General features: G+C 38.1%; 1 protein-coding gene across 1 annotated transcript in view; it reads right to left on the bottom strand.

Annotated features, from left to right (window-relative positions):
- Positions 1-10,373: 10,373 nt before the first annotated feature.
- Positions 10,374-25,868, bottom strand: part of nfatc1 (nuclear factor of activated T cells 1) — a 102,167-nt gene continuing 86,672 nt past the window's right edge. The window contains exon 10 of the mRNA XM_057828171.1: positions 10,374-11,231. Coding sequence (XP_057684154.1) covers positions 11,176-11,231 — 56 coding nt within the window. The 3' untranslated portion in view covers positions 10,374-11,175. The remainder of the gene's footprint in view (positions 11,232-25,868) is intronic.

The following is a 25,868-nucleotide window of genomic DNA, read 5'->3' on the forward strand; positions in this document are numbered from 1 at the left end:
AAAATAATAAATTGAAGTACTGTTTATTGTTACTCTGCCATGTTGTTTTTTTTGATGACAAATACATAAATTAATTTATTTAACTTGTTAAATGGCGTAAATGCACATCTCTGTGTAACCTCTTAAGAATAACTAATGTTATTTGAAAGGGAGAGACAATGGTCAAATTCGACCCAATTATCATGTTTCTTGCTTGAAGGAGTTCAAATTACATCCAGAAAATGCATACTGTATAAAGATTATTTATACTGTACAGCGAACCATGCTGTTGACAAGAATTTGCCATGTTAAATATTGAACACCATTAGCATTTAGGAATTTATTTCCTGATTATTTTAGAACAGACCACTCAGCAACACAGGATCATTGCTAAGCATGATCTTTTAGGGATATAGAACAGTCAATCTCATAAGGGAATGACCTGATGAATATTTGCGTTTATTTTGGAAAATTCAACCCGCTAGCGACGGCCCCCATCAATAAGGCTAGGTTCATACTACAGGTCTTAATGCACAAATCCGATTTTTTGGCATATCTTTTTTTTTTGGGGCGTGCCCGTTCAAACTGCATTTGTCCATTGAGACCGTTCAAGTATCACACAGGCGCACTAATTCGCAGTCCGAGATGCGCTCGGCAAAAAGACCCGCATGCGCAGAAGCATCAAAACAAATTACACATGCTAGCTGTATGTCATTCCAGAGTGATCATATTTTGATTTCCAAAAAGAGGACACAAATAACAGACATTAATAATCCCGGTTTAGTCTTATATTCAAAGTTTAAATGGATTTATAGAACGCATACACGGACACACGAGCCTTGACGTGTGTGCGTGAAATGACGTGGGTGCGTCAGTTTGCCCGACTCGGCCATGTGTGCAATAATGAAATATTGCTCACTTGGTGCACAGAATGAAAATCGAAAATTGTTAGGCTTATTCTTTTCTTCATTTTATGTTTTTTATGACTGTGGTCATGCTTAATAGCAGAGTTCAAGCTAGGCTCTAATGCCTACATGGCTGCCGTCCTCTGTGCCTCTTGCTTTTTGCTGATGTAATTGCTGCATGAATTCCGATTTGGGAGTCTTGACAGTTCAGACCGCCAGTCTGAAAAACTTTGGCCCAGATTGGATTTGAACCACATATGAAAGTGACTCAGATCGGATTTTAAAATGGTCCACTTCTATGCGACTTGTCCTGTTAAGACCGTCAAGTTAATCCCTGACTCGAATCGGAAAAACACGAAAAAATCGGATTCGTGCATTAAGACCTGTAGTATGAACCTAGCCTAAGAGAGATATCTACTGTATATGAGGGATACACTGGTACAGAATGTGTTCGTAGTGAATGTCAATACAAGGGCTGACATTAATACCTAATATTATTCTGAGTGAGAAAATTCTACAGTTAAAAGTGAAACAAAACCCAACAATATCATTTCAAAAAGTTCACAATGACAGACATATTCAGTATTTGCTTTACAAGTGCTTCTCATAGTCACCCAAAAAAACTACAAACTTGTACTGTACTCTTACTGTACTTTCAAATGTGTTGTAGATATTCATGTAATAGCCATACCCGAAAAGTCAGGCTTCAAAAGCGGATTTTGTTTCGTATGCGTATAAAATATGCTACCACATTTACTGTAGTTGGTGTCCATGCTCAAAAGTGAAGTATTATCATCATGATAATCTAATATATTTGGGTTTCTTATGTTCAGACAATTCATTGTAAAGAGTAGTTGTAAGGTAGTGGTAGCAAACTGACCACGTCCTTATTCGATATACTGTAACAACCCTAAAATGAGAGTACAATATCTATTGACGGTCCTTGAGTGACACATTCATGCTGGCAAACTTCGTGAAAGTGGCCTTGATTGGCTGCCCATGTTGCCTGTATCATAGACTACATCTACACTAGGTCGAATAATTTTTTGTCCTGTATATCCGGACAATATTTAATCACTGTCCGCACCACGTTTAAGGTCCATTTATAAACACCCGCTCCCGCAAGGGACGTCTGCATTTGCGCAGACTCCGGATGCGCAAAAAGGAGCAGTCTCGTGTTTGACATCCAGTGTTGTTAATCTTACTTTTAAAAAGTTACAAATTACTTCTCCCAAAAAGTAATTAAGTTAGTAACTCAGTTACCTCATTGTAAGAGTAATTAGTTACTCAGCAAAGTAACTGATGTTGCTTTTCATGTTCTACATTTCTGCACGTTACATTATACATTAGGAGTGGGAACCTCTTAGTACCTCATGATACGATATGATTTGTGATACAAATCTCACGATAACGATGATCTGACGATACAACGATTATCGATACATTGGTCAGGAAATCATTCTAGGATTTTCTACCAACAACTAATAAACAGAAAAACAAGTTTCTGCTGTGAATTTGAAACGGAAACTTCAAACGGATTGAACGTCTATGGCCGTCAGTGGCAGCCAATGAGTTAATTTTGAGCAGAAAAACAAGTTTCTGCTGTGAATTGGAATGAGTTTATCACTAGTAGACGTCCAATCCATTTGAACTGGGAGTGTCCGAATGAACATTCATTCATTCGCTGCCATCCCTCCCACTTCAAACAGATTGAACGTCTATGGCTGTCAGTGGCAGCCAATGCCAGGCAATGAGGTCATTTTGGGCCATTGAAGGTCATTTACCTGTTAATTTTCAGTTACTTCCTGTTGATTTGGGGGTATTTTATGGGTCGCTTCCTGTTTATTTTGAGTTACAGAACAGGAAGTGACCTGGGAATCACCCAAATTAATAGGCAGTGACTCAAACTCAACAGGAAAGGACCTGTAAATGCCCTAAAGTGAACAATAAGTGACCTGTAAATGCCCTGAAAATCGGACCGAATGACTGTGAATGCTCTGGTTTTGAATGAACGAACTTTCCCAGTCTAAATGGATGGGGCGTCGAGCACCGTCAATGAAAGCCTTAGAGCTAACTGAGACACTATTAGGTGGAAGATTTTGGTAGCAACCTGATGGTTCCTTCGATTCTTGACAGGAGCATATAAAGTATCACGATATATCACCATTTCGATATTTTGTCACTCCCCTGTTATATATTATATGACATCTTTCACATAAAAGTTTATACACAGTTTATATTAACTGATTGAATTGAACTGATTTTTATCATTCCAAGAAAAACATGTCACACTTTTTACTTTTTCAAAAATGTTTTATTTCACCGAGATAACAGTTTAACAGTATACAAACTTTAACTTATAATGCTGTGAGGGGAAAAAAGCCTTATTTATCCTGTTGTACTGAACCCGCACAGAACCATGACCCCTGTACCGAGGTACGTACTGAACCGTGACTTGTGTTTATTGTCACACCCCTATTATATGTAGATATATTTTTCAATATCCAGGTGAGGCTCCTGCCTCTGCCTCTTTGCACAAGTTGTTTTGATTAAAAAACAACACACAAGGTTGTTGGATGGATCAGTCAAGGAAAATTTAGGACAAGTGACTATTTTTAGTAATAAAAAAACATATATATATTATATTGTGGCGTCTACAAGGACAACACCAATTTGGAGATGATAATGCACTTAGCAGGAAAACAGTACATTATTTTCGATTAATTGTACCCATTCTGACGCCACGAACTGTATGTTGAAAAAAAAGTTGCCTGAGAGTTTATATGATGACGCTCGCCACCCTAAATGCTAATGAGAACTCAGATGCTCCGTGCCACCTAGCCAATCATCATCGCGTTTGCAACGGCCTCAACCCCCGCCCTCCCTGCTATGATCTCTCCCAGGCAGCTGTGACAAAATCGGACATCTCGTGGTTCATTCAACCAAATTGTTGTAAACGTGCCCCTTCACATCTTCAGTAACGATAACGACGTTGCAAAGACGGCAAAGATAATGAAATTAGATTACTCACTAATGAAAAAAAGAATGCAGTTAGAAATGCCTTTATATTCTTAACGCCGTTATTAACAACACTAGCGACGTCATCGTGGAAGAGTAAAAAGCTAAGCATTTGATATTCAAGCATTTCATATAGCTTTGAAACTAAGCGTTTTACGTCGTGTGTAGAGGTAAAACGCAGGATGCACCACGCTGGCCATGGACAAAAGGGCGATGCAAAGGGGAATCAGCAAACACTGGAGGTTGGGCGGCTCTGTCAAGTGCATCATGATGGCCACTGGAATGTAGCAGAGCAGGACTAGGCCGCAGGTGGCGGCTACTGTAAAAAGAGCACGTCTTTTGGCCGGCCGCGGTGTCTTACCGCCTGGCCCGTCCATCCGCAGCACATTAGCAACCGCGCTGCTGCACTTGTACAGCAACAATATCATGATCAGCATCAATAAAAAGGGAGCGTTTTTTCGGATGGACTGTAACCACTCGGTGGTCGTTCCGACACTCTCCATAATTGAAATTGCGGTGGTCAGCGAGAGGAGCCACACAGTGGCGGCGCCAAACTCCCGAAAGCGGTAGGCCTCCAGGCGTGGATAGTCAGTGGGGCGCACCACAGCCACGTAGCGCTCCATGCAGATAAGGCACAAGCTCATGGGTCCACCAATCTGCGCGTAGGCCAGTTGGAAATTCAGCAGGCGATTTTGCATATCTGAGGAGCCCTTCATGATGCACAAGTGGGCAGCGGACATGGCGTACTGACAGGTGTGGAAGAGCGCCAGGTTGATGTTGAGCACGTCGAGGCGGTTGCGCTGGGTGGTGAAAGCATGCCAAAGCAGGCACGCAGCCAGCGGGGGGCCCACCAGCACAGTGATGATGTCGTTGAGGTACGCGAACGCCTCTTGCAGCGGGTTTAGCTGGCACGTGATGTTATTGGTGGACCACATCGCAGCGCCCCCACTCTGGACCTGCATATCCCACCCATAAAGTAAGTGAGTTGTTTGATTATCTTTTGCAAGGGCCTAGGTTTGCATAGGGACGATAGGGACATAACACCACCAACTTTTAGGGATGTTCAACTTGTGTTGTCCCCACCAACCTTTAAGCAACCTTATTTGCATTATATAATGAGTTCAGTTATATCGGTAATTTAGATTGTCTTCCCATAAATTGTACAGATAGAATTGACCCTACATTATGGTCAGACTAACTTTTACCCCCTTTCACTTGCTGAACGTGCTGGTCCATTTTTCCCCCTTCAAACGCATATTTGATTGGCTGATGACTATAGAACTCCTCCGCCCCCCTTGAAGAGGAGGGATATTAGAAGACCAGCAGCAGCCACTTTAGGTAATGTAAAAAGACGTCAGTGTTGTGAAGGTGGGGAACACACCACTAATTTTGCAACTGAAATTCCGATCTGCATCAGAATTATCATAACATTAAACGTGTGAACTTGCTAACCTGTAAAACTCATTTAGAAAGCTGTTTAGTGACATGTCTTCCTGCACTTTTTCTACTGTTAACATTAATCCAACTGTGCATTTTGTGCATTTATTCCCTTGTTAAAATGTTAAAATGTATGTATTTTCTATCTCATATCATTAAAAAAATATTTTTATTTGCAGCCGAATCATATTTTTAATCCCCTCCTCCCCCCCCCAAAAAACAACCACTGTAAATTTCCTTTATACGAAGCAAACATTTTGAAAAATGCCTTTCACCCATGAAAATAATTTTATTGTAACCTTTTTTCTTTTTTTACATTTTTACAGATAGGAACCAGCTACATTTGAGAAATGTACCCAATCTGTTTGGTCTTATTAATGTCCCTTCCCCAGCAAAAAGTGTACATGCAGGTTATGCTGTTTTAGCGTCGCTACCAATGCTGAAACCAAACCTATGCCCTTGATCTTTTGCCAAGTGTAATCAATATTCCAGTTACTTCGTTACTGTGCTTAAGTACATTTTTGTGTATCTGTACTTTAGTTGAGTACAAATATGAAGTGCTACTTTTTACTTCACTACATTTTTACATTTTACAGCACCTATCTGTACTTTTGACTCCACTACTTTTCAGCTTGTCGCATGCATTACAAGTTATTTTTTTTTTCTTCTCATTGTGAATTGATAGTTTCGTTTTCATGTTATACTATACACTAATAGAGCACTCGATGCAGCAATACGAGTCCAAGAAGATTAGGAAGGTGAACAAGATAATGACTAATAAAAACCAATTGGGAGAGCAGTGTGCCTTCAGATGGGTGCTGCACACTCTTGTACAGTAGGTGGCGGTATGCAACTGATAGTTGATTGCAATCCGCCATTAAGCTAAATGTTGGTGTTTTTGAGCTTGTTAAGAAGAAGTTCAGAATTTATGACATGAGATTTAATCTTAGATTTAGCAGGGGTTAAATTAGTTGGTGTAGTTGATTTCAACAAATTCTGAGTAGTTTGTTCGTTTCAGGGTTCTGGAGTGGCCGAGCTAGTGCAAGTCAATGGTGCCTGCTTAGCATCCCAATAAAAAAGCAACATATGCACGCATGAGAGTCCCTGATGACCCATGCAATCAATAGTGTGTTTTCAAGATAAAAGTTATTACAAAATACCATTGCATGTCAATAATTGTAGCATGAACAGCAACATTTGTAAGCCAGCAGCTCTGCAGGGAACAGGCTGTCTAAGGAAGCAGGGCGGAGTGATATCACGTCGTTTTTTTCACCGCTGATTTTTTTTTTTTTTTTGTGGGTATGAAATGGACTCCCCAGCAGACTGAGCACGAGTGGCCGAAGCACTCCTCTTTATTGTGGTCGCATTATGCATAAAATGCATAAAAAGAAAATAGTCCTGCAGAATGAAATGAGTTACGGCAGTTTGGTTTGACATTGTTTTGGCTGCATGGCTATTTCGAACACTTAGCCGCATTTTGAATGTATTTGACTATGTTTGATCTGTTAATATAGTTTTTTTTTTTTAATTGGCATGCTAAGCAGGCACCATTGACTTGTGCTGGCTTAGCCACCCCGGAGCCATAAAACTAACAAATAACTGACAAACAGCATGGAATTGAAATCAACTCCAACAACTAATTAAACCCCTGCTTATTTGACGATTAAGCCTAATGTAAAAAAATTCTGAACCTGCCCTTTAAGCTTCTGTTTCCTGTGCAGTCAATGTTGTTGCTTGCTTTTTTCCCATTCTGCACAGTTTTAAATAAAACTGAGCAGTAAATGAATTTAGTCTTTCTTTTTTTCTTTAAATATGGACTCAGATCTCTGTATGTATCAGTGACGTGCGGTCAGGGGAGGCAGGTGAGGCAGAGCCTCACCACCTGTCATCATGACAAAAAAATAATTATAGCATCAACTTTATATTAATATTTGTCCATTGCTCTTAATGTATGACTCATTTCAAACATTTTTTATAGTCAAAATCGCTGAATTTGCCCATTTCCTGTTCAAATAACGAAATGAAACGAGAGGTGCGGCAGTAACGAGTAAAGCCTCACCTCTTAATGCGCAATCCATAACAAACTGGGTTGATACATGGAATTGGAGCGTGCTGGTTGCCGTACATCTGCATGTCGCCATTATAATGTTTCCAGATACGTTTATTTGACCTGATTTTCCACAGTCTGGCTAATGTCTTTAACCCTTAAAGTTTAATGTTTGTTCGCGACATATTTAGTATTGCTGATGGGAAATAAAACCGCAGTGAAAAGGCACAGGTTGCGGCAGATAGTACTCTGCCGCACTGAAAGGGGGCGTACGTGAAACTGGACTTTCCGTCAAAAGTGGACGCGATTAACACAACACCGGAGCTAAAAGGTTTGCTTCAAACTACGGGACAGAAGATAACTCGCGCTTTTCAAACGGACTGGTACACCCGAAAAGACTGGCTATGTGGCTGTCCTTCGAAAAATCGCCTTTGTTGCTTTCCCTGCCTTTTTTCTCAACTTGTGCCAATGTCTGGACTAACACGAGATATTGTGACATTAAAAAACTACCACGAAGCCTCAGCAAACATGAGAGATCGACCACTCACATTCAAAGCCTGATTGCTTTAAAAACTTTTGGAAGCTCAAGGATCGATTTGGCTTTGACGAACAGCGGAAGCTCAACGGTAGCATCCACAATGCTAAGGTAAAGGAAAACCGAAAGAGTTTGAAAGACCTCATTAATGCAACCTGCATCCTAGCTAAACAGGAGTTAACATTTCGTGGTAACGATGAGCGTGTAAGCTCTTCTAAACGTGGCATATATGTAGAACGATTACATGGTTTTGCTGAGAAAGATGAAAGGTTAGCTAGACATTTGGACACATCCACTGTGTTTTCTGGCTTGTCAAATAGAACACAGAACGATCTAATTGAAGCAATCCTCTCCATTGAGGCGGAGAGATTTTTTTAAAGTAAAGGAAAATAAGGAGGACTTTTACAAAAAGGTCGTAGGTTTGCATAGAGACGGTAGGGACATAACACTACCAACTTTTCAGGATGCTAAAATTGTCCCCACCAACTTTTAAGAAACCTTACCTTTTTTGCATGATATAATGTTCGGTTATATAGAGAATTTAGATCTTTCAATAGTTCCATACGTTGTAAGGATAGAATTGACCCTACCATTATTAAGTGAATTATTTTCATTATGTTTGTTTGCTAATAAAAACCAGACATTTATTCAGGAAGTTTTCAAAATGTTTCTTTAGTATTTTTTGAAAACAAAGGTTTGAATCGAACAGTGTATCATCTGAACCAATGCACGTAAAAGTTATTATCAGTAGATAAGGATTTATTTTGCATTGATCATTTTTGCCTATTAATTAATTAGGTTCATATACATGAGAAATGTGGCCCTTTGCCCCCTTCATCCAATCTGTTTGGTCTTATTAATGTCCCGTCCCCAGCAAAAAGTGTACCTACATGCAGGTTATGCTGTTATATCGTCCCTACGAATGTTGAGACCAAACCTATGCCCTTCCAAAGTAACGGCGGTTTTTGTGGTGAAGGACAGGCGCAAGACCACAAACAGTTTCAATCTTATTTAAAAAAAAAAAGCTTAGACTAAGAAAAATACAATAGAATATTTAAAAACTAAATTTTGGACTTAAATAAAATATCCTTTGTTTTTCTTTTCACACTTTTTGTTTAGCAAGGGAGCAGTGATGGCCAAATGAAGCTTTGCAGCCAATTGATTCAAAGCTCATGCTGGTTCATTTGGTCTTATGACACAGCTGTCAAATAGAGTGTTATCGGTTAATATCTTATGTAATGTAAATATCCCATGATACAGTGAGGACAGCTGCGGCCTATAGTCCAGTGCGGCTTATCTATGAACAAATGCTGTTTCCGTGTTAAATTTGGTGGGTGGCAGCTAATAGTTAGGTGCGCCTTATAGTCTGAAAATTACAGTAAGTAATACATTTTTTTTTTCAATTTAATGAAATCAAAACAAATTATTTCACTATAGAAAACCATTTTCCCATATTTTTTTCCATATTTAATTTTTTATTTTTTTTTTAAAAGGGGGTAAAATAGTAACATAGGTCTTTGATAGCTCATCATTTAAATGTATGTTTTTTATAACATGACATAGATGTGGGTTTAAAATTTAAATTAATCACAACTAATTTTATTGATGAAAGTGTCCAGTTATCTTTTAACTTTGTTGCCTTTTATGTAGAAAAATCTATTGTATGGAAGTAACATTAATATAACTTCATTGCTTAAGTTGTTTTAGTCCATTAGTCACGTATTTTGAACTGTTCATAATAATTCAAGCAACTTCATACATGCTACTTAAAAAACAAAATATTCTCAAATAAAATTTATCATAAATACTAAGAACATGTTTTAAAGTTGAGTAGAAAATGCTGCAGTAATTTCTACTAATGGATTATAATATGATGGCACAGCAAAATCCAATAAAATATATTGACAATGTCTAAATTAAAAAAAGTCATATTAACATTTGTAGTTGATATTCTGATTCATTGTGTTGTTTGCTTACCAGGTCTTGATGTTCGCAGTCCAAAAGACAAAGTGTCAACTCATTTCCCTAAAGGACCAAAAACAGGTGTGCTGTGTGTGTTTCTGTGTGTATATTTGTCTCTGTCAACCTCGTGTTTGTCTCTGTGTCACGTAATGTAAAAATATTACAGCTGTAATGTTCATGCATGGACAACCATCAAATACAATTGTACAAAGTGCACAGTTCACCTCAGGGTGTCGCTGTTGTCACACGTTACATGTTTGCTCATGTCAGCTCATGTTCTTCTATAAAAACATTTCGCTGAGTTTTGCATTCTCCTTTGAGTTTGAGTTTTTATTATTATTAAACATTTGATTTGCAAATGTCCACTTTAACCTTCTTACCATGCTTAAACAAAGATTTTTTTTGTAAGTAAAGCATTCTATTGACCTGTAGAAGTCACACAACTCTGACAAAAATATCACTTTTTATAAAAAGTACTTTTATTGCTTTGAAAAAATTGTTGCCACGCCCACATTCTTTAAAAGGACAAATATATATAACCAACCAAGAGTCCCTCTATTACTTCTTTTTATACTTTGGATGATTTACGGACAAACATACAAATGAGACATAATGCAGATTAGATTTTCAAGTGGCCTAAAAATGTTTCGTAAACTTCATTGAGATGCATTAAGACTCATAAATACATGCAGTGTGTGTAAACATAAAAAATAACCTAATAGTAACAGGCTGCATGATAAACATGGATACACAGAGCACATGCAAGCAGAATAAATATAAAGAAGAAAAAAAACTTCAAACATTACTATGTACTTATTATTGCTGCTGTTAGTCTGCTTCTTTGGTCTTGGCAGCAACGTTAATTCGAGTTTTGAGATGATTTGTTCTTTGGTAGTCATACAGAATAATAATCTAAATGCGTAAAAATACATTAAAAACTGTACAGTAAGTGCATAAAAGCGTTAGAATAAAAACATTATACCACAGCTTGAGTGCGTTGTTTTTGAAAATGCTTTCCTAAAAATACCGCAAACCAATGAAATTTAGACTAGAATTGCTTGTGAAAAGGCACTTTTCTTTCCTTATATTTATAATTGTATATACATGGCATAACTAATAGGCACTGAAAGTTTTACAAAGTGCAGCACAGGGTTAACAAATGACACTTGGTCCTTTCGAGGGAATGAAATGAAAATGAAGGCAGGTGTTGGACCCTGGTTGTCATCACGATGCATTTGTTCCCCTAACTGGAGACCAATGGTGCATGTTTAAAGTGTCTTTTTTAACTTGTCCTACGCATGGCTGTGGACGGAGATGCTGGACAGATCGTTCCTGATGATCTCATTGACTGCAAGACAAAGCACAGAGCAGCACATTAGCACCACAAAACCTAATAGAACATCGAAGCTTTACGATTAGCAGTGGCGGAACGATTGTGAACAGGGCCCAGGTGCGATGTGTAAAAACAGGCCCCCTGAGTGGGGGGGTAGTAGCAAGTTGACATTTATGCACAGGCCCGACCAGAGGTAGGTAGTAACGCGATACATTTACCACAACATACTTTTAACTTGAGTAGATTTGTGAAGATGAAACGCTGCTTTTACTGCGCTACTTTGGTTTTCCTCTTATACATATTGACTTTATTTTTGAGTCAGATGCTGACAGTGGCTCTACCAGTTTCACTGATGAGATGTCGCAGCATTTAACACATGACTCCGTTATACCAATCAGATATAACAATACAGTAGCATGACCAGACGCAGGTTTGCAGTTGGAAGTCATGTTTACATAATTTTTACGTCTTTAAAGCGCAGTAAAAATTAAACTAGTTGACACAGCTAAATCCAGCGTCACCTTACACGTAAAGTCTGAAAGGGGCTATAGAGTACACATTACTTGAAAGTGCGGATTTGTTTGAAGCTTTCTCCAAGATTTTATTTGGCAGCAATTTATTTGACACCGATGGATTAGTTTTCAATTCATGGTAGGAATTTTTTTGTCTCCACTAGAGGGTACGCTTGCTCTTTGGATGGGTAATGTTTCATTTTCTAATTTAAAGGGCAACTGAAGACCTTTCCGGATTTTGGAGTAATTTTATGAATATAAACTTTGGACGAGTTCGTCAAAACAACCATGACATTATCAACACGTAATTGTAAGGATAATTTGCGTTTTTTTAGTTTTTTTGCACTCCGTTAATGGTCCCTTCGCAAACCCGGAAGTGTGACGTAGGCAACAGAAGACTACCCACAGCTAGCATAGCAGCAACAACGATGTCAGTGATATTTCCACCAAAGGTAACCATTCAGATCAGTGGCGGACTTGGTAATTTTGGGGCCTAAGGCGAACATATCCAAGGGCCCTCTTCATGGGTCAGGGGTTAAAAAGGTGAGAAGGGTGTGGAAGAAATATGTTCCGGTACACTAGGGCTGTCCTAAACGACAAATTTTCTCCTGATTAGTCAGCCGACTAGTTTTATGATTAGCTGACTAATCTAATAATTTGCTTTTTTTTACTAATTTAGCAATGACATTTTTGTTGACGCTTATTAATTCACAAAACCATTTTGGAACACTTAAAGTACAAATAATCATGTAAATAAGAATAATTAATCACAAATAAACAATGAGGTTAAATGCTGATAGCATTTACTAGTGCAAAAGAATGGAAAGTAATCAGATTCAGAACACTGACTTTGCCTTTCCAACATTATTCAAAACAGTTCTTTAAAAAAAATTCTAGCATTATTATTATAGTATAATACTATATATAATAGTATATTCATTATAATAATTATTCATTGCCAATCAAATTTGTCATAGTGTCATTTGAAAGCTATTTTTAGTGGAGAATCTGTATTCTATAGTAATTACTCAACATACTACAATATTAATTCTGAAGTATGTGGGATTGTCTCCAGAAATCGTTATTTATATAATGAACATGACGTGCTTTTATTTTGAAATGTTCCCCGGAGGTACGGTCGCTAAACCGCTAACCGAAAGCTTTACACTACGTAAAAAAAATTCTTCGTCATTGCTTGCGGTGTCACTAATAGATTAATTTTTTTTTTCGTTTGCAAATGCAGTTAACCAGCTTTTGAGTGTCATTGTATGACTGATTGGAACTGTACTGCATTGTTTCGCCACAGGGTGTGCTGTCGTGTATTTTATGTTCGGTGTGAAGAAGAAGAAGAAAGTTAAAAGAGGCATTAGCGGCCTGTTCTCAACTTCTCCCTCACTGCACTTTGGCTCTCATGGAGAGCACGTTCGCTCATGTGTTCGAAATAAACGATAGCTGACGTGCAAAGTAGCAAGTGAGCTGTAAAAATAGCGAGCTTAGTGGCGTGAAAAGTGCGGGAGAGCTAAGTGAAGCTTACGAACAGCTAAGCGGAGCTAAGCGATGCTAAACGGAGCTAAGCGAAGCTAAACGGTGCTAAATGACGTTAAGCGACTGATACTCAGTCCGTCGTCGTGGAACAGTCCATTGTAGTGCGTGTGTATGGGGGGGGGGGGGGGGGGGGGGATAATATTAATGCAGCATTCAAATGGCTTTCTTTGTTTTTTTATTTGTTTGTTTGGTATGCTGACATAAGTATACATGACGAATAGTTGGGGGTGCTGCTGGCTCTGGTGGCCCAAGCTCTTGCTAGTTGGGGCAAGGGCAGCTGGTTGGGGGCCCCCTACTGGTTGGGGGCCTAAGGCATTTGCCTACTTCGCCTGAATAGTAGATCAGCTTATGAATCCGATGATTGTTGTTCATTCAATATTTTCATGGAATTGGTTACAGTACAGTATAATACTAACAGTTCATATAGATGATGTGCTAATAAAAAAAATAACTATTGTTTAAAAAATATCACACTGTAAGCAGTAATTCACAAAGTTGATAGTTTTTTCTTGTACGTGAGTACATATTTTGGATGAATAATTATACTTTAGTAGTATTATTTTGAAGTAACACTATCTTACTTGAGGAAAGATTTTGGCTTTTCTACCCACTTCTGGCCCTGACATACTTTTGCGGGCCAATAGTGTAGTGGATGCACTGCAAATTTATAGCGCCTTAATCAAACAATTTTTCTTAAATATTGTCAAATAATTTTATCCATCTTGTTTGATAATATTAAAGACTAGTTAAGAGATTAAGGCATCAAATTATTCCACTTATTGCAAGTAAATATTACTATTTGTTCTTATTGAGCCCATATATCTAAAACGTTTTTCACCTAAATCAAGAAACAATTGCTTTCAAATAATGTTTTGGACAATATATATTCTTGAATTAAGAACGTTTCTGACAAACAGGCGTTTTTTTTTAAAAGATTAAATATACTAATTTATTGCTTAAAATGTATCTGTTAAGTTTCTTTTCCGCTAGCTATTTTTTCTTAGAGAAATGTGAGTAAAATTTACTTAATTTCACTTATTTATAGTAGATTTACACTGAAAATAATGGAATTTAGCTAGTTTTAAGGGGGGGGGGTTACTAGTGTGGGGGGTGGAGCAAATATCAAAAAAATGATGTGGCCCCTTACAGATGAGGGGGGGGGGGGGTGAAAGTAGTATATTTTAACACTATATTACAGCTGCGCGCATCATCTTACCTTTCTTTTCGACTCGCCCCTCGCCCAACCACACCCCCTTTACGCCCGCAAACCGGGCCCCATTGAGGCCTGGAACCGGATGTGGCTGCACCCCCCTAAGCTCTGCCCCTAATGATTAGTCAAAAATACTTAACATGATATGAGTTGAATATGTTGGAATGTGATTGGCTAATTTTCAACACACACTTTTGCTCACCCATTATTTCAGTGTTTTGTTTTTTATGTTTACGATTACAGATTAAAAAAAAAAAAAAAAAAAAAAAAAAAGAACTTCAATAGGAGATTTTATTTAATTGTTTAGGTTTGAGAGCACATTGATAATGACGTATTTTTGTCATAGCCTATATATCATAAAACCTGCCACATGCCACGTTGGAGTAGACTTTTGTATACACATGTAAACGTACAGTGTATCACAAAAGTGAGTACACCCCTCGCATTTCAGCAGATATTTAAGTATATCTTTTCATGGGACAACACTGACAAAATGACACTTAAACACAATGAAAAGTAGTCTGTGTGCAGCTTATATAATAGAGTTAATTTATTTTTCCTCAAAATATAGCCATTAATATCTAAATCTCTGGCAACAAACGTGAGTACACCCCTTAGAAACTACATACATCCCTAAATGTCCAAATTAAGTACTGCTTGTCATTTTCCCTCCAAAATCGTCATGTGACTCGTCATGTGAAAGCCCGCCCGTCTCATCAGACCATAGGACATGGTTCCAGTAATCCATGTGCTTTGTTGACATGACTTCAGCAAACTGTTTGCGGGCTTTCTTGTGTACCGTTTTCAGAAAAGGCTTCCTCCTGGGGAGACAGCCATGCACACCAATTTGATGTAGAGTGCGGCGTATGGTCTGAGCACTTACAGTTTAATCCCCGCCTCTTCAATCTCTGCAGCAATGCTGACAGCACTCATGTAACGATTCACATGACATTTTGGAGGGAAAATGACAAGCAGTACTCAATTTGGACATTTAGGGATGTACGTAGTTTCTAAGGTGTGTACTCACTTTTGTTGTCAGGGGTTTAGATATGAATCGCTATAATAAATTAATTATTATATAAGTCACGCGCAGACTACTTTTCATTGTGTCAAAGTGTCATTTTGTCAGTGTTGTCCCATGAAAAGATATACTTAAATATCTGCAGAAATGTGAAGGGTGTACTCACTTTTGTGATACACTGTATATGTCTACACATACATAAAAATGTTTATCCATGTGTATTCACAGAAACAGTACAGTGGAAGAAGCTTCATTGTCACTGTACTTTACAATACAACACAACTCATACATACATAAAGGTCACAAAGTTGAAGGAGATCATTTTTTTTCATGCCCGCAATCAGATCCAACTGCTTTGAAAAAATTGTCGTGTTGATCAAATGTCAATACGCTCATGGGACAGTACATTGCCAGGCAGCCTATTCTCTCTTGGCTATGGCCTACTTTTCGGCGTGCCGCCACATTTGAAGCCGAGGCTCTAATTGGAGAAGTAACGTCAATGTATCGATGGTCCGTGTGGTTACGGCCCGAAAATAGTCCAGCGTGATGCCCCTGGCTAGAGGCCCGACATTTTTAACGCGTTCATTCAACCTTCACCAATGCGTCAACTATCAACTTTCTGAGTTGCCATGGCAATAAAGCAAACAAAGTGACAAATATATTCCTTGTTGTTATTTAGGATGTTATGTTACTCTATTAACATAGCGTGTTAGCACAAGCTAACCGAGACTAGTGAAGGCAGTGAGGGCAGAAATGAGCAGCAGGACGCGCTTAGGATTTAAGGGATATTAAGTCATCCAGGAACCTGCTTCCTGTTCCGCGGAAGTACGCCCAAGCTGGCGGCGCCTGATACTGAGACCTAAACACACGCGAATACACACCCCTACACAGACATACACTAATAAAAGTTTTGCACACACACCACATACATATAACCAAGGCGTACACTAACACATATACCATACACACACTGATACAGAAACGCACAAGCTCACACAGCCACAAATGCAGATGCGCACATGCTTTACATATAAGACACATGCACAGGCACATGAATACAACACAGACAAAAAAATACACACACTGAGAGAGTAACAGACACTCGCATGCATGTACATGCACACGCACACACACATAAAAGTCCCATACTGATAAACAAATACAGATGTATGCATACTAGAGCTGTAACAATACATCAATCTGGTTCTGTGTATCATTTCGGAAAGCAACTATTGAATACAGGTAGTCCCTGGGGTTACCAACGAGTTCCGATCCTACCGCTGACGACGTAACGCAAATTTCCCCATAGGTTTGAATGAACACTTTAAGTACCCCTAAATCTCAAAATAACTTTCCAAAAACATGTATCGTCATTGTACTGTCCTCGCCAAGACGTTGGAGCTAAGTCCTAGCTAGAATGCGAGCTAAGCTAATCTTTACACTAGGGGTGTGAAAAAATATCAAAATGGTGATATATCGTGATACTTTATATCCCAAAATGTTATCAATGTGCTCCGGCAAGAATCGAGATATCATTTTAAAAAGGTGTCAATGTCCAAAAAAAAAAAAAAAAAAAAAAAAGAAAAGAAAAAAAAAGGGGAACCAACAAATTGCTACCAAAATCTTCCACCATAATAGTGTCTCAGTTAACTCTTAGGCTGCCTTGAAGGTGCTTGACACCCAATCCATTTAGACTGTGAACGTTCGTTTATTCGAAACAAAAGCTTTCACGGTCTTTCTGTCAGATTTTCAGAGCATTTATAGGTCACTTGCTGTTCATTTTAGGGCATTTCCAGGTCATTTCCTGTTGAGTTTGAGTCACTGTCAATTCATTTGGGTGATTCCCAGGTCACTTCCTGTTCTGTAACACAAAATGAACAGAAAGTGACCCATAAAATACCCAAAAATCAACAGGAAGTAACTGAAAATCAACAGGTACATGAACTTAAATGGCCCAAAATTACCTTATTGCCTGGCATCGGCTGCTACTGACGGCCATAGACGTTCAATCCGTTTGAAGTGGGAGGGATGCCACCCTCCCAGTTCAAATGCATTGGACGTCTACTAGTGATAAACTCATTCCAATTCACAGCAGAAGCTTGTTTTTCTGTTTATTAGTTGTTCTTTGACCGATGTATCGATAGTCGTTGTTTCGGCGTATCGTCAGATCATCGTTATTGTGAGCTTTGTATCGCAAACCGTATGGTATTGTGAGGTACCAAGAGGTTCCCACTCCTTCTTTCCACTTTCTCTCACTCGGATGTGCGACTTCTTCGTGAGAGCAAATGCGCTCTTCCTCGTGTGTGCGCAAATACGTTCTTCTTCATGTGTACATGAGCTCTTACTCGCGTGCAGAAGTACTACCTGCACTACGCTTCCTGCGCCAAAATAAAAGCAGAACATAAAGGGCAGAACAGTCATATTAATAAAATTAAATAAGTACAATAAGGTACTGTTTACAGGACTTAAAAAACAAACAAACAAAAAAAAACTGGAGACAAAATGGCAGGAGACTCTGGTGTCGTAAAGTCGAAATCACATAAGTTGGGTACGTTGTAACCCGGAGACTACTTGTAGATCGAAATTCAGAACCTCAATCAACATCGTCATCTAGTATTTAACAGTTAATCAAATAAATATTAGAAATAAAAACCTATATTGAAAGCAACTAATGGCATCAATTATGACATCTCCTGACCCAGAGGTCGGCAACCCAAAATATTGAAATAGCCATATTGGACCAAAAAAATAACCCCAAAAAAATGTTTGGAGCCGCAAAAAATGAAAAGTCTTGTATAAGCCTGATAATAAAGGCAATAAATGCTGTATGTATCGATATTAGCTATATTAGCCTCTAGAGGTTGTCAAAATTTCCGATTCTTAGATTATTCGCGATTCGGCCGTGGAAGATTGAAGAACGATTCACAAACATCCAAATTCCGATTATTGAATTATACCAGGTAAAGCGGAGAGAGTAAAGAGAGTAAATATCATGTGCAGCTAATGCCGCTAGGTAAAAAAAAAAAACACAATAATACCTAACTGCGGCCGTCAGCCGCTACAAACAGCGTCCATTTGCTAGTTGCTACAAACATACGGCAACATACGGCTATGGTAGATATCACATATATCTAGACTAGATGTGAAATGACAGACTTTCCCGCGCTAGTAAACAGGCGCCATCTTAAAGCAGTAGACTTCTCTAGAAGGCTCTGTTGTAGAGAACCTAATTACTTTTTATCTAAAATACTCCTAAATCGGCAAAATCTTGACTTGAATCTATCTTTAAATGATGAAACCGTTTTAATACTTTCACTTGTCGAAAGTAGACATGAGGGAAATTATGGAATAACGGTCGCGATTTTAACAACTTTAACGGTTGATTCACGACATTAAATTAATTGTAAGTAGTTTAAAGCTGCTGATACAGAATGGGGACTTGAGTATTTTATTTACTGTTTTTAACCGGTAACTTGATACTAAAATAGCAGTTTGGTTTATTTAGCCTGAGAGGATTTTTGAACAATTTTGGAACAAATATAGAAAACATTAAAAAAAAAAAAATTGGGGGGACGGGGGCATCAATAATCGATTTATAATCGAATCGGAGTCTCTGAATCGTAATCGTAATCAAATCGTTAGGTGCCCAAAGATTCCCACCTCTATTAGCCTCCTATCAAAATGAGTAATTTGCCTACAAATACATAATGAGCCTTCATGAATAAATGTTTATTTTCCCTGCAGTGCATCCTATAGAGAATGACGCACCATGTGACTACTCCGTTGTACGATGCCGCCTCAAGTTTAACTTTAATACAATATTAATGAATTAGAAGAATGTTTGTGTCATGTTTGCCCTCCTACATAAGCCATATTAAACAAAAAATATATTTCTCTCACCCATCATCTTCCATTTTCAAACATTTTGACAAAGCTCCAGGGAACCACTAGGGCGGCGCTAAAGAGCCGCAGGTTTCTGAACCCTGCCCTGACCTAAACCCCAACGGGCAAAGGAAAAATGAAAAAATAAAATAAAATAATAGAATCGTAAAAAATGGAGGAAAAGCGCACACACACACACACATACACACTAATACATGACAAACTGTGTGCACACACATTTACCCTCACACGAGTTCAACACAGACACATGGAAATACAAACAGTATATAAGACACACAAACCCAAATGGAGAAAACACAACACACACATATAAACGCACAAACACATAAACAAGGAACTCCCAAACAATTAAGTGGTATGACACTTGCAAATCTGCCAAAAGTATATTTCAAACAACGGGATCCCGCCCCGGGAACCAGCAAAGATAAAACAAATTCACCCCACAATCCCCGCCCACTTTCAAAATTTACTGCCACGTTTACGTCCAGACCGCAAGCCACGAGATGTTCTTGGCCTCGCTCTTCGGGGCTCCTACTGGGTTACAGCGAGGTGCTCACACTCACAAAATGCACCCCCCAAAAATGTCCAAAAGTGGTAAAAACAGAGGGCCACATCTGTTTGGTTGGGTTTTGGATATTCTTGAACTCGACACCTCCTAAAGTGCATGCAAATAAGACTTATGTCATCCCATCACCCAGCTGGGAAGACATTCAACAACTTGCTCGCAGAGACAGAGCACTTCACTGTGCATTGCACTCGACAATAAAACTTGTTTTGATTTGACTGGAGAAGAACTTGAATTGCATAATTGCATCATACTATTTGTAGCTAAAAGTACAAAATAAGTAACTAAGAAACTAATAAATAATAATTACACAAAGTATTTATTGTTTAAAGAAAGACAAAACAAAGATATTTAATTATGTTAAATATTCAATCAATATCTAATAAGTTACCGTATTGGCCCGAATATAAGACGTTTTTTTTTGCATTGAAATAAGACTGAAAAAGTGGGGGTCGTCTTATAGACCATACCCACCGACGTCACAAAATCACGTGCTCGCTGTATGGTTCCGCCCACTTGTCCGTCATTTTGTCTCTGTATTAGCATTGGTTTCAATTGATCGAGGAATTTAAAATGCATTTCATGGAAGACCCGGTGCTTTCTGATGCCGTAAACTCACTGGATGCGTTGCATAAAAGGCGTTATGTGGAAAAGCTTCAGTTTATCCATTCGCCAGATCCATATTTGATGCCTAAATCGATGTTTTTCGACCCGCTGTCTTCGCCGTTTTTGCCTGACCCTGATATTTACAACTATCTTGTCCACACAAAATCAGCCTATTCTCACGAAAGTTTGAAAAACTTTAAGAGCTTGGAGGCTTATAAATGCTACGTTGCTGGTTGGGTGAAACAGGTCCTCGTACACGAAAATTCGGCAGGAATCTTGTGCTCGGGAAGGTGAGTTACGAAATTTTCAATTCAAAATCTTTTGTTCTTGCTAACATCCACTGTCAAGTCTAATGTATTTCATGTCATTTGTCAATGGAGCTAGGGCTTTTAATGTTTATATGGTTTAGCGATAGCACTCTCACTACATACATACGTGTATGTTGTCGGCGATTAGCCTAGCAATGATCTTAATTGTGGTTGTCAGCCCAAAACCCTCTAAATATATATTAAATGCATCTTACCAGATACAAAATGACTACTACATAATCTGTGTTAATCGTTTGGAGCCCAGTTTTCTCGTCGAATTGCAGCAGCCCATCTCGCTCTCGTCTCCGGGTCTCTCGGAATCCGGTAGAACTTCAAGTCTCTCCGTCTATCTTCTCTGTTATTGCAACCGACCGCCAAACACGCCTTCACCATTTTGATTATTAATGTTAACGAGCAGAAAAACACGCCGTAAATAGGAGGAATGTACGTAGCCGTAACAGGTAAACACGATGTGTTGACGGACAATTGGGCGGCACCAGTCAGGAGGGCGGAGTTGTGACGTCACATGGGTAGGGTCTATATTCGCGGTCTTGACATTATACCCATTTACGACGCTAGCTGACGCCAGATATCATTGAAGCAATATTCTATCATGAAAGATCTCAGCTACTCTCAAGTTTAACCAGTTTGCATGATTTTATTGCAATGTTTTTCCTTATTCAGATTTGTTTCAAGACTACAGTTACAGTTAGACCTCACTTTGATGGTTAATGCAATTTTGTTGTTTTATCACAATAGATTGGTTTATTTATATTTCAAAACCCAGAAGCCATTCTTTTACAAATGTGATTGCACTTTAGTTTACATATTTAAATGTTCAGATATTAACATTTGAATGAGGCAAAATAACATGCTTTTTCTCTCAAATATATTGTTATAATCATTTGTTTCAGATGTACAGTAATTATTTTCTGAACAAAAATTAATTTGGTGTTAAAAAAAGTCTTTTTTTCAAACTTGAGTCTTGAAAAAGAGGGGGTCGTCTTATAATCAGGGCCGTCTTATATTCGGGCCAATACGGTAATATATAAATGATTATTTTTTTTCTAACATTAATATTTTTATTAAAAGTAATGTGTGCATATAATAGATAGTTACACTTCAATATAAACATACAAAAACATAAAAAGCTCCTAATTACATAATGTAGCTTTGATAAGATGGTAAATTAAAATGACTGAAACATTGACAGTGGTACCTCTACATACGAATTTATTTTGTTCCAGGACCTGGTTTGTAAGTCGAAATGGTCGTAATAATAAATAAATAAATTATAAATACAAATCATAATAATAATATAATACAGGTAATGATAATAATAAATTAACGTAACTAATTGGGTTCTAATGTGGCGGTTGTGTTTTGCATGCTGTTCCTGAACACACGGTGTAACGGATGAGAGTGAGAGAGTTGCGGAAGAGTGGGTTTTTCCTATCTCTTTTCATGTTCTGTTGTTGTTGGCATTGGCTATGGCGGACAGTAGCCGTGTTGTGTTTGCACAACTTCTGAAACGATGAAAAACCTGACAAAGCTGGCGACTTCCTTGCCGATGTTACAATGATAATAATTGTCACCTTCGGAGGTCGGAGGAGGACTGTCGAGTATTCCGGCCGTATTGTCAAGTCAGTTTACTGACGCGCACTCCACGCTCATATTTTTCTATCATTTTCTTCTTAATTTCAATGGTGAGCATCACCTTTTTCCTTTTCTTGACCACCTGCAATAACCTTGTTGGGACCCATGTTGGTTTCTCTTACATGAAAATCTGCCGTGCGACCATATTGCGGGACAACAATGAAATTGAGACGCCGTCATAAATCTTTGTATTTCGGGCATGTCGTCAAATGTCGAGACAAATGACGAGTCAAATTTTATGTCGGATGTCAAAGGATCGTAATGTTTACGCGATCGTATGTCGAGGTACCACTGTACGGTATTTAATAAAATATTTGTAATATTTCTTACACAATTTTAATAAATACAATAAACTTTTATTAAATACAGTAGTACTTCTACATACATTTTACCTTCTCTTTTAATGTTTTGTTGTTGTTGTCAACTGTGAGGGACAGAAAGCGTGTTGTGTTGCACAATTTCTGAAATAAATGATTAAAAACCTGATGAATATGGCGATTTCTTTGGTTACCACAATATTAACTGTCACCTTAACTTATAACAACTTGCAAACGGAGGGTCGGAGGAGGACCGTCGAGATCGTGAACATTCTACAGCTGTATTTTCGAGCCAGCTCACCGGCAAGCACACCACGCTAATATTTTTTATCATTTCCATCTTCATTTTAATCATAAGCAACACCTTTTTCCTGTTTTCACCAGCTGCACTGACCTTATTGGGACCCATGTGGATTTCTCTCACAAGAAAATTCGCCGTGCGTCCATCTTTGTGAATACAAACTAAGGCACTGTCGTAAACCGTCTTATTTAGAGCATGTTGTCAGATGTAGAAACAAATGGCGAGTCAAATTTTACGTCAGATGTCGAAAAGATCGTGTGTCGAAGCGATTGTATGCCGTGGTGCCGCTGTATTAGAATTGCATGTTTGGAAATAAAATACTAAACCATTGAAATACAGAAAAAAATCAGTATATGTATTTGAATTTTGAATAGAAGTACTGAATTAATCAGCTATACCTATCAGATACAGTAGTTGCATATTTCAATAAATCTAAATATTACCAATAAAGTGCCACAAAGTATTTACAATGGTTCATTCGGCCCAAAACGAAAACATTTAAAAAATACATTAATTTTTAATTGTTTGTATTTTTAAAAATATTGAAAAAGTGAATATGTGGCTATCCACATTAAACTGATATCCAATTTAAAAAAAACTAATATTTAACAAATATAAATTATAATGTAAATTTCCTGAAAAGGGCAAAATTACCGTCTTTATTAAGTGTCAATATTAAATCACAGCAACAAATAGCATGCCGTCTGATTAATTACAAGTAGGGCAGCAGCTATTGATTATTTAAGATAATGATTAAACTATCAGTTAGTTCGAATAATCGAGTAATTGAATTAGGAATGTTTGATGCGTTGTAGAATAAATTTTAGGAGGTGTAAAATAAAGCCTTGTGAAGATTGCACTTTCAAAAGGGCATTAAATGCGAATACAAAATAAAATTCCCATTCATTCATTTCACAAGAAGAATAAATGCATTTAAAAATAAATTAAAATACCTGAGCTTAGCCTCAAACGATATAAAAAAATAAATAAAGATCTAAGTACAACAAAAGAACAATTGGCTAACTTGCATAGCAAAAGTCCAATAGCTTAAATGCTATAAAATGCTAACTTTTTTTTTGAATGCTCTTAACAAATCGTTCAAACACATAATGTCACAAAAAACTGCTCAATATACTTCTAAACTAAAAAAAAACGAATGCATAAACAAACATTATCTCAAACAAAAACAAAGCTAATGTTGGTCTTAACAGGGCGCAGCTGGATTCAGCCGTGTTAGACGAGTTATGTCATGTGCAGTGTAGCCGCCCAAATCAATAAAATTAAATGCAAACACTTTAAAGACAAACCATTATAACCCCACACTAATTAAACGAATCCTCAAAGCAGCAGAATTTGATTCGAAGCTTTTTTTCTAACTGAAATTACTCGTTTTTATCGATTAATCCTTGCAGTACGAATTACAAGTCAACATTTCCTCCATTCGCTTGTCACTGAGATGAACTGATTGCATATTTGGTCTTATGCGAGTCACAGCTGCTGAAGGTTTGGAGGGGAAATCTAGTCTGTTTTAAACATTTCCATCATAAAACAGACATAATCTTTGACCTTTGTCCCGCCAAGGTAAAAAATGTCCTCTTACTGACATGTAAATCAGGCGCTAACGTCGTTTGGCCTCCACGTGGCTTTTGATGTTCGACCTTAACTGCAGGCCAGACTGTCGACACGCGACCAGACGGCGCAAGACCCGTGACTCACGCTTCCCGCAAGAGGACACCTGTGATTGGATGCCACACAATGATGGACCGTGGAGCGAAAATGAACGGAACACTATACAACGTCCCGCTGTGTCGATCTGTGAGGTTCTTTCTGGAACTTTCCAGATGGTTGTGTATCATATACTGTCACAAAAAGGTAGAGAAAAATGCTCGTGAAATATTTTTAACAAGTCTAATGTAATTATTTGTGTTATTTCACAAGTATCTAATGGAAAATTCATACATTATTCAGTCTGGTTATCTCATGATTTAGCATGAACTCATACATATTGAGTATTTACGTATATTTACAGTAAATGCATATTTTGTGAAGGAAGCCAACATTTGTTTTGGGTTTTTAAGATTATATTTTGCAAATATTTAAAGAACTTTATGATATTGAATTAAATGTCCATAATGTACTATAACTTTGAATTTAATAAAACATACTATATTACATTTTGGAAGTAACATGTGTTGAAGGCTGTTTCTGTAATATAAGATGAGGCTAATTATTTTGCACTCCTATGTAACTCTTTGTAGCATTTACAAGACCCAAAAGGTAGAAGTATTTTCCCGAGCTGTAAAAATGTCACGCTACAAAACATATCAACTGCTAAAAAAATTCTAAGTGAAATAACACGGTTCAATTTGAAACGTTTGCCTACGTCTGACTTTCAACTTTACGAGTTCCATTCCAGAACAGAAAGGTTACACCTGAGTACCGCCTGCCAGGCACCCGAGGCTTTAATGACGTGACCGACCACATGAAAATGGCCGTCGGTGAAAACGGGCGCAATTGTGGCCGCCCCCGTCTCCGAAAGCATCCATTATGGTCACAGCGGTAAATTACGGCCCCAAGCGTGACGTCATTACATCAATGTAGCGGGCCAGACGTCAAACAGGAAGTGGCACAGGAATAAGAGCTGCTGCCCGACAATGAGGATTTGTTCAGAAACTGGGAAAATGAGCAGTTTGGTACTGAATTCTTGT

This window comes from Corythoichthys intestinalis, chromosome 22 (assembly GCF_030265065.1).
Source record: "Corythoichthys intestinalis isolate RoL2023-P3 chromosome 22, ASM3026506v1, whole genome shotgun sequence".
NCBI lineage: Eukaryota > Metazoa > Chordata > Actinopteri > Syngnathiformes > Syngnathidae > Corythoichthys > Corythoichthys intestinalis.